Genomic DNA, 10,388 nt, shown 5'->3' with positions numbered 1-10,388 from the left:
ATATCAATCAAACAGGTGAAACCAGCCCTCCGCACCAACCGCCACAACAAAGTTCTGCCAGTGCAGAAACAAAGCCATGTTACAAATGTGAGTATGAAGTATGAAAGATGTAACACTAACAAAATAACACTTATTTAAAAAGAAAAAAGAACCATGGCATGACAATGTTTTTTTAAAATGTAGTTATGAAAAACAAATCTGGAAGGTAATGACCAAAAATAAATAAATAATATATATATATTATATGTTGATCATTAATTAAAAACTACACTTATCAATTATTTAAATTAATTGATTTAAATTAATTGATTATATATTAATATATGTTAAATAGTAATGTAAATAATCAATAGATTTAATATATTTATATAAGACATAGATATAGAGATAAGATATATAACAGTATTAATAATATCTACTGGTCTCACTCCCTTACCAATAAATTATTGAATAAATGTATTAATAATATCCGAAACTTAACTGATACTATGTAAATACCTACATGAATGCAGTGTTCACTAATCAATACAATGGTTTTATCAGCTAAAACCATCATTATACCATGGTACCACCAGCCCTTCCCTTGTAGAGGGAAGAAGAGAGAGAAAGACAGTCTTACCCTTCCTTTGTTGCAAACATCTCCCACTCCAACACATGTTAACTAGGAATAAACACAGCATCATTAATTTTCATAATCAAATATATTCATCATGACATTATTCATAATTTACCAACTACATGGTCATGCTCCTCACCATGCCCACACATGTCCTCGTGATCCAGGGCTTACAGTCATCATTTTTATAGATGTACAGCTTCCCACTAGTGTCTCCCACCACCAGCTCATTCAACTGCAGAAAAAACAACCACATCTGATTTGCCAATATCAAATAATAGTGAATATGAAAGCCCTAAAAATACTAGTCATATGACATGGCTGCAGTTATGATGATAAACCGAGTCATTTAAACTAACATCTGTCACACATGCAAACACTTGGAACTTACCAAGTCGTTATCTGCATCTCCAAGACAGATGGCGTGAGGAAAGATTGTTCCTGTGAAGTCTAAACTCACGCGCTGCACATAACTGACCGAGCGCATGGCCTTTCAACTACAGACTAACGACTACAATCTATTAAACAGCAGCTAAAACAAATCATATCTGAGCAACACTTCCCATCCAGTACAAACAAATGCACATGATCTGTTCGGGCTTAATCGTTTCAAAATAAAAGTCCGTGGTCACTGTGGTTCCGATAGTCTGTTTTTGTATATTATTTTTTTATTCAGCAAGGGTGCATTAGATTGATAAAAAAAAAAAAGTGCCATTAAAGACATATATAATCTAAATGATTTCTATTTAAAATAAATGTTGTTCTTTTGAACTTTCTATATACCAGAGAATCCTGGAAAAAAATGTATCACGGTTTCCTCAAAAATATGAAGCTGCACAACTGTTTTCAGCACTGATAACAATAATAAATGAGCACCAAATCAGCATATTTGAATGACTTCTGACGGATCATGTGACACTGAAGACTGGAGTAATGGCCGCTGAAAAACAAATAGTTCATTGATTATAATAAAAATGGTTAATTTAAATTGTAATATTTCACATTATCACCGGTTTTATTGTATTTTTGATCAAATAATACCTTATGCTCAGCTTTGGACTTCTTTCAAAAACTATGCAAAAAAATCTTACCAATCCCAGACTTGAATGGTAGACTAGTTCTGTCAACTTGTGTATGATCCAAAGTAAGATTTCATTAACATTTACTCACAATAATTGTAGTAAATTGCATTTTCAAAACCCCTTTCCCTGTAGGCCTATTAGATCTCAAGTGGGAGGTAACTACCATTGAGGATTTGCTATTAATGCATTGCTGACACAAAAGTCAAAAGAAAACGATACTAACAATACTTGTTTCAAATATTTTCTATATTTTTCTGTCACTGATCTTTTGGTGATTTTTTATTGAAGGAAGGCTTGCTGTATAAATGACACCAAATGACATTGACTCTAAAATCCTAACCAATCAAGTTTTATCAAATCAAATCTGGCAACTAATCACAGTGGTTAGAAAGAGGTGAAATATGAGGGTAAAATTTAAGTAATTATCACCTTTTAGAGGGAATTTTGTTTTTGTAATAACCACAATAGCAGTTACAACTAGTAGCAGTTACAACTTTGACAACATGAGGTCTAAAAGTACTCTGGTCAGAATCAACCAAATAAGTTTATTTAACAAAAAGATTTACATCTTCAAACTACTGGGGGAAAAAATTAGGTCAGGTTTACACAACAGAAATCAAAAGGAACATAATTCACTGTATGAGCTTTCTCCTCATACTAACACGAGTCCATAATTTTCTGGCACCTCTGGCTATGGTCGTCCTCAATGGGAAACGGAGGCTTTTGAAGGGCTCTCTCATACACGTCAGCATCCCAGGCTGGGAGCTTTGCAAGTGCTCATGGGAAATACAGTTGATCCGTCTTAACTGTTTGCTATAGTAACTGCGCAGATGATGTAGCTCCTCCACAGCAGCTGCAGAGATGATAGAGAGTTCAGAAGGAGCGCTAACCAGATGTGTCTTCGTCTGGTCAGCATTAGCAGCACAGTTCTGAGTTAACGGTTGTTTTTGCCTCCTTTTCGGTGATGAAGACTGCTGTTCTGGGGAGTTTTTAAGACCTTTCTCTTCTTCACTTGCACAGTTCTGTCCTTCTACGAGGTTGACCTCGACATCAACCTCAAATACTGAGGTTGGCTTTACATACTCGCTTGCTTCCGAAGCAAGACTTTCAATGTGGTTTTGAGCAAGTCTCTTCTCCATGTTTTGGTGATTCTTATGGATTTTAGTTTTGTTATGCCTCTGAACAGCCATGTTGGACACATCAATCAAGGCTGTCTCAACTTCCTCTTGTGTCTCATCCTGAGGAAAGAGAAGAAATTACTAATTTTTATTACTAATAGAGCTGTCTTTAAGAGAAATGCAGAACTAGAGAGGGAGTTAATGCAAAAGGCCCATGCAAAACATTAAAGGCACGGTTCACCCAAAAAATGACAATTCTGTCATTACATACTCACCCTCCACATTTCACAAACCGGTATGACTTTCTTTCTTCTGCTGAACACAAATATATTTTTCAGAATGCTGGTAACCAAACAGTTGGCAGTAGCCATCAATTTCCATAGTATTTTTTTTTCCCAGTATGGAAGTCAATAGTTACCATTAACTGTTTGGTTTCCAACATTCTTCAAAATATCTCCATTTGTGTTCAGCAGAAGAAAGTCATACAAGTTTGGAACAACTTAAGGGTGCGTAAATGATGACAATTTTCATTTTTGGGTGAACTATCCTTTTAAGATGGTTAGTTTCAATTGTAATGTTAATTTTGTCTACAACACACCATGGAATATATTAAGCATATTTCATAGCCAAGAAATAATATATGAGTTTTGAGGTGAATGCAATAAACATCATGATAGGTGACTATCATAAACATGAGCACAAGCAGGAAAAAAAGAGAAAGTGGTAGATGTTTCCCTCATTAAACTCTTGAATGTTTCTTAGGCAATGTCTACATGCTTTTGTTTTGTGAATATGGAATAAATGAACTGTACTTTTTAGTTCTTCTCCTTACGAACTAGAGAAGAGTCTTGACTTTCTTGGCCCCTGATTTTCTGTTGTCACTGTCAGCCAGTCTTTTTCCTTCTACTTTGGCGCTACTTTTCTCCCCAGCACTTTCTGACACTTTCTTTACCTGTGGGGCAGCACAACAGCTCTTTACCTGTTGGTGGGCACTATAAAAAAAGTCATTTGGATAGGTCTGCACTAGAAACTGTAGGAACACAAGAGATACAAGGGGTTACTACATGTTGAGGGATCATGTAGCTGAAGCGACACCCTCAACAGAAGAGGTTTCACTCATGATGGGAAAAGGCTTGTATTACATGATGTACACAGTGGGACGCTGTTTGTAGCTGATCCAACTCCACAATGACTGCTGGGACAGGGTTGTTTAGAGGGTGATAAATGCATCATCTGTGAGCCATTTAAACTGAAAGGAAGTCCAATTTGGTTTTGCATCAACTGGGCCACATTGATATTCCGAAATCCCTCGCTTTTTGGAGACAATATTCTTTTGGAGATATTCTTTTCGGTTTTCTCTGATTTCTCTGCCTTCTCAAGCTTTTCTAATCAGAGAAGTTTAGAATACAGTATGATCTCTGGCACAGAAAACTTCCAGTATAAGTCTAAAATAAATCAATTGTAACTAATAGTGTAAAAACAGTAACTAATTGTGTTTCCTTAATTTAAAATTAGCTCACTGTAGTTTGGGGTTAACTTTACAATGTTGGAAATCAAACTAAGCAAACACTCTATAAATGTGTTAGTTGCTAATTACTAAAAAGCATTTTAACTAAGTGAACTGTGATGCAGCCTTCAAACACTCTGATGGCATCTACCTGAAACACAATAAGACTGGAAGAGGTACAGATAAACACAAAAGATCAGCAAATACTACAGAACAGAGACCAAAGGCCAGATTCAATACATATACTCTCAAATTTGATACACAACACTGAATTAAACAAATGTTCAGTTAGAATTGAGCAAACACAATAAATATTTGTATTACCAAGTAGCATAAATTAAACAAATAAAAGAATCAGAGTTTGGATTGAATATGGCCAATTGTCACTACTGAAAGAAGTTCAGGAAAGTATTGACACTCATACAACCATTAAGAAAAGCTTAAATCTAGAATTAGCTAGAATCATTGAAAAAAACAGGAGCACTTGCACATGAAATATGAAAACGTCTGCTGAATTTGTGGACTCTTACAGTAGTGTGTGACATCACTCTCCTCATCTTCATAGTGATGGAGTGATTGCCATTTTTCAGGAGAGCTGCCTTACGGCCCAACTTCAAGTAGAAGTGCGTTGTGTAGGGAGTGAAGCTAAAGTCCTCACTTATGAATGAAAGAGAACAGAGTTAAAGAACAAAACTAAAAATACAAAGTAGTTAATATAATTGTACTTAAGCTATCAAATATAAAAATACCTGAAGTAGCCATGCAACAAAAGGTGGATGATAATAGACTCCACTTCCACGCGTGACAGGGACGTGACCTTTATCGTTTTGCGATGCTTAGCGGGCCCTTTTCCCATCCAAGCGTCACAGACTTTCAGAGGGGTCAACTTTTCATCCATAGAGCTGGCCATTTCTACTATCGCAACAACATCTCGAGCATGTTTGGTGATGTCCATTGTGATGTAGTCTGAAAAAAAAAATCTCACCATTGAATAATTCACCTAATTGACAAAAACTGGTAGAGTTAGGTTGGTAGAAACGTGTGTGAGAGACTCTTACCGTTGCCGTGCCGACAGACATCACACATTTGGTTGCACTCGTCATCATTCCAAACTTCATCAAAATGAATGGCCATCATAGCACGACGACACCTATATGCACACACAAGAGTCATGTCTTAAAAAAATACAACCCTTAAGCAGTCATATAACTGACAGGCCACATGAAGCTGAAGTAGTGTTAAAAGTCTGGAACACACGACACAACGTTTGCCCAGAGTTTTGCAGTCTGGAGTCTAGCCAGTCTGATGACAAGTTGACAGATTTCACGAAAAATCGCTTAGTATACGAGGCAGAAAATGCCTTAGTTTCAGAAACCAACAATAGTGGTATCCTGCGTATCCTGTGTATTCTGACTCACCGGTCCACATTTTGACAATATGCCACCATATTCTGTAGCTTCTGCTGCCCAGTGTTCTCCATCACAACCATTGTGCTTATTCTGAAGATGTCTGCAAACCCGAAGAATACAATACAGTCTGCTGAGCCATCATCTCTTCCTGGAATATAAATTAATTAATTAATGAATTAATGAATAAAGTACAAAGTACTTTTGGATTTCATGTTACTGGAAATTTTTAAAGTTGCATGGAAAGAAGATAAATATTTCCTTCCGCACTGCAGCATGTATCAGAGTAAAACAAATTATTGAATTTTGTTTTAAAATGTAGGGCTTGTTCTATCCATCAGTTGTTCACTGGATGGAGGCAGAACTGAATGAGAGAATGCGACTGTAAGAAAGGGGCGGGGTTTAAACAGACAAAATGATTGGAGAAGTCTGGCACCACTAGAGACAAGTCTGTCATTTCACTGCAAGATTATGACATTTGTATTAAAAATTGCAATCTCAAAACAATTATTAAAAGACAAAAAAAATGAAACATTGCATGGATGAATTGTTCACAACATGATAAAAAAAAATCATTCAGAAAATAGACAGGGTGAATTTTAATTTCATGCCAAGTGGTTTAGTTGGCCTGGTTTGAAGTAAAACTCAAACATTAAAAGTACCAGGATGATGCCTACCTGCACGTCCACTCTCCTGATAGTAATTTTCGATAGATTTGCTGATGGTGTGATGGATAACAAATCGCACATCAGCCTTGTCAATGCCCATCCCAAAAGCCACAGTGGCAACGACCACCTGCAACACACACAAACTTTACATTACATGGGGGCATATTACAAAAAACTGTCAACAACAGTAACTCTGTAGCTGCAACCTGGATCTTCTTGGAGGACCACCGCTGATGCACCAGAGACTTATCTGAAGGCTCCATGCTGGCGTGGTACGGCTGAGCAAGAATATTCCTCTTCTGCAGGTCTGTAGCGACAACTTCTGCATCCTTCTGGGAGAACACGTACACGATTCCTGCAAATATAACATATATTGTGTATTTTGATTACGTGGTTTTCAAATAAATACTAAATGATTTGTGACATTTGGAGAGCATAAAGGCCCATTCACACCAAGAACAATAACTAAAGATAACTATATTAGCCTCAACACCAATGCATGATAACTTTCTGTTTATTATGACTGTGCACTGCTGTTATGTTGTCTGCCACTTTAAATGCTCAAGCACTTTAAAGTCGAGTAGATTCTGATTTTCATTGTTCATCAGCTGGAAAAAGTCACTCTAGAAGTGATTCCAATGATATTGTTCCTCTGTGTGTTTATCAAGTGGACATCCCTGTTCCCACAGAAATAGAGCGATTATTACATCTTTATAGTTATCGTCCCTGGTGTGAAGGGCCATTTAGCAATTAAATTGATTTACCTGACTGGTTTTTGTATCTTTCTCTAATCAGTTCTGCAATTTGGTGGGTACAGTCTTCGTTATGTTTAAAACGAACCTGTAGAAGTGAGATGACAAATTCTGATCTGATTGGCTTATTCGGCACTCTTCTAGTGGTGATATGAGCTAAATAAGTGCTGTGTATACCTCATAGTAAAGGTTTGGTCTGTTAAACGGTGCTGTCAGAGTGATAGGTTCTTGAACACACAGAATCTTCTGGCATTCTTTAAGAACGTTGCTGGTTGCTGTGGCAGTCAGTCCGACCAATGGGACTTTGGGGAACTGGCGCTTTAGGATACCCAGGAGCTTGTAATCTAAGCAAAGGGATAAATGACAAATTCAATCATGGGATACAATTTTTACTCAGTCTGGGTGAAAAAGAATCTCACCTGGCCTGAAGTCATGACCCCACTGACTGCAGCAGTGAACTTCATCAACGGCAATGCGTGCCAGCAGACCCATGTTGTAGGCCTTTTCGAGTTTGGACATCAGTAGTTTGCTCTTGGCGATTTTCTCTGGGGTTACATAGAGCAATTTGAAGGGGCTGTTTTTATCCATCATCCCTGCCAGCACCTGCTTAGAGTCCTCCTGCAGAAGAACATGACTATCAGCACCTGTACGTAACTCAAAACTGTCCAGTACATCCGTCATACTGTACCTTTGTACTGGAGGCATTGAGAGTTACTGCCGGGACATTAATGGACTTCAGATACATCAGCTGATCCTCCATTAGAGACACCAACGGGGCGATAACTAACGTAAAACCTGATAAATGCAACCACGCAAAGAAATGCACAGGAATTAACATTCAAAAGACATTCTAGACCAAAATATGTATATGTGAGCACATACCGTTAGAGCAGAGGGCTGGCAGTTGGTAACACAGGCTTTTTCCTCGTCCAGTGGGCATTACCAGGAAAAGGTCTTTCCCTGACATGCTGAGATTTATGGCCACCCGTTGCAGGGGACGAAATTTGGAGAGCTGGAACACGTTACACAGCTTGGCCTGAACTTCTTTAGACCACGAGAAATCTGGTGACAGAGCAACAAACATAAAAATTACAAAGATACCTCATTATATCTCTGTAATTTCACTTCATTACACAAAACATAAACCTTTAACAATATATACCATGGTGGCTAGACTGCTCAAAAGTTTGGAGTTGTAGATTTTTTCTGAATATTTCTGAAATAAGTGTCTTACTGTATGCGCACCAGGGTTTTATTTATTCACAAAACAAAATCAAAAATTTTAATATTTTGAAATATTACTACAATTTAAAATAGCTGTTTTCTACTTTAATATATTATAAAATGTAATTTATTCTATTTTCAGCAGCAATTACTCCAGTCTTCAGTGTCAAATGATCCTTCAGAAATCATTCCAATATGCTGATTTGCTGCTCAATAAACACTTCTTATTATTAATATCACTGTTGAAAACATATTTGCTTAATATTTTTGAGGAAACTGTGGATTTTTTTTAAAGGTCTTTTATATTTTTATAATATAAATGTCTTTAATGTCACTTTTGATCATATTAATGTGTTGTTGCTGAATTAAAGTTATATATTTGAGATATATCACTACATATAGTATTTGTTTAAATACGGTCCAGCTGAGTCTGGTTCTTCCTGAGGTTTTCACCCTCATTCAACTCAAAAGGTTCTTCTTCGCCACAGTCACCTTTGGTTCAAAGCTGCTTTGGAACAAAATGTATTGCAAACAGCACTTTACTAGTTCTTTTAACTGTGATAACTGTGAATGAGTGATACCTGACTCCTCGTAGTGCTGTAGGTCCTGTTTGTTGAATGACGGTTTGGGAGGTTTGCTGGATCCAGAGGGCTGGGCCGAGCTGCAGGCTCCCTCCAGGATCTGCAGAAGTTTGTTCTTCCTGGAGTTCAGCTTGGTCTGTTTCTCCAGCAGCTCAGAGACCTGCAGTTCCACCATCTCCAACTCTGCCTCCACCGAGTCCAGTTCTGCTTGAGCATCATCTGCAAAGAACCGGACTTTCTTTAGTCTCATGCACTAAGATTTGATACATTCAACTAAACACTTTACGCATTACTAGGGAGCATGTACCCTTGTCCATGCACTCATTTTCTACAAAACACACAAGCCCTTAACAGTATTCCCTTGAGATTCCAGCTATGGCTGCTGTATTCCCTGTGTCTCTCACCTCTGCATCTCTAATGAGCCAAGCTTCACAGAGAGATATAATGATGAAAGTCACACCAGTATGTTTACCTGCTTCACTCAAGGGAGCATTAAGAAACATCCTGACAAGTCATTCACCCCCCTTAAATGCATACTTTCCACTTAAAAATACGTATTATATAATAATAAAATAATTGTGTGTATTTACACCACAAAATAACCAAGTGTGTATAATAAGATATGTATATAAGAGTGTATATAATGAATGAGGAGACAAGAGAAACTTACCAATATTATTTGCCATTTTATGCAGCTCTTCTTCAAGATCACAGATGAGGATGACTGTAGGAGACAGTAAATCATTATTTTTGCTTTCTGTAGATTAGATTTTTAGAGAATATATATTGAATCAAGTTTACTTTTCTTCACTGGAAAATTGTCTTTGTAGTTACCATCTTTTATTACTACGGTTTTGCTTGATGCTTGTAAGAGTTGTATTTGATAATGGACGCAAGCAATGGAATACATGTCATGTTTCTGAACGACTCGAGCATCCTCTAAATTATGTCCACAAGCGAATAATGTTCAATATTTCTGGTAACTCACCCTTGAGTGATCGTAAGTCTGCTTCTTCTAACTTTCTCTTGTTTGCTCCAGATGAATTCCTCGTTGCCCCACGCGACCATTACCCGGGAAACTGACCAATCACGGGACTGGAAATGCAAGCGTCCAGACGAGACAAGAGTCTTGAGCAATAGAAAAACAATCCTACTGTCGTCGTATCATAGTGATTAACTACAACTAAATGTAGTCCTTTATGCATTTCAAGGAGGATTTACTGTGGGTACTGGGTAGTAAATTGGTTTTAGGTAATAAATGTATTATAAATTATAAATTATACACACCGTCAGCACTGTTAAACGTGGGAGACCAGGAAGTGGATTTTTATTTTTCAAAATAAAAGTCAGTATTAGGGATGGGCGATACCCCTTATTTTGTTTTCGATACGATACCGATATTTTTCAAGGCAGTATCGTCGATATCGATACCGA

At 37.3% G+C, this 10,388-nt stretch overlaps 2 protein-coding genes across 2 annotated transcripts in view; both read right to left on the bottom strand.

Moving 5' to 3' along the window:
• The window catches only part of itfg2 (integrin alpha FG-GAP repeat containing 2), a 17,376-nt gene extending 16,181 nt beyond the window's left edge, over window positions 1–1,195 (bottom strand). Inside the window, exons 1-3 of the mRNA XM_016558768.1 lie at window positions 1,008–1,195; window positions 756–851; window positions 620–661 (exon numbers count right to left, since the gene is read on the bottom strand). Of these exons, the coding sequence (XP_016414254.1) occupies window positions 620–661; window positions 756–851; window positions 1,008–1,103 (234 nt within the window). The 5' untranslated portion in view covers window positions 1,104–1,195. The remainder of the gene's footprint in view (window positions 1–619; window positions 662–755; window positions 852–1,007) is intronic.
• Window positions 1,196–2,281: 1,086 nt separating this feature from the next.
• recql (RecQ helicase-like) lies at window positions 2,282–10,274 on the bottom strand. Its single transcript, XM_016558748.1, has 16 exons — window positions 10,242–10,274; window positions 9,943–10,049; window positions 9,625–9,678; window positions 8,955–9,173; window positions 8,032–8,211; window positions 7,838–7,944; window positions 7,569–7,767; window positions 7,327–7,493; window positions 7,162–7,237; window positions 6,604–6,752; window positions 6,407–6,524; window positions 5,742–5,880; window positions 5,382–5,473; window positions 5,073–5,289; window positions 4,854–4,980; window positions 2,282–2,936 (listed from the first exon to the last, which is right to left on the bottom strand). Exons 3-16 carry the CDS (start codon window positions 9,638–9,640, stop codon window positions 2,331–2,333), a joined length of 2,412 nt encoding a protein of 803 aa, XP_016414234.1. The 5' UTR covers window positions 9,641–9,678; window positions 9,943–10,049; window positions 10,242–10,274; the 3' UTR covers window positions 2,282–2,330.
• Between the last annotated feature and the right edge of the window lie 114 nt (window positions 10,275–10,388).

Source organism: Sinocyclocheilus rhinocerous, unplaced genomic scaffold (genome assembly GCF_001515625.1).
Source record: "Sinocyclocheilus rhinocerous isolate Xijiao unplaced genomic scaffold, SAMN03320098_v1.1 scaffold258, whole genome shotgun sequence".
Classification (NCBI taxonomy): Eukaryota; Metazoa; Chordata; class Actinopteri; order Cypriniformes; family Cyprinidae; genus Sinocyclocheilus; species Sinocyclocheilus rhinocerous.
Note: the sequence above shows the minus strand (reverse complement) of the source record. Positions and strands in the feature narration are given on the sequence as shown.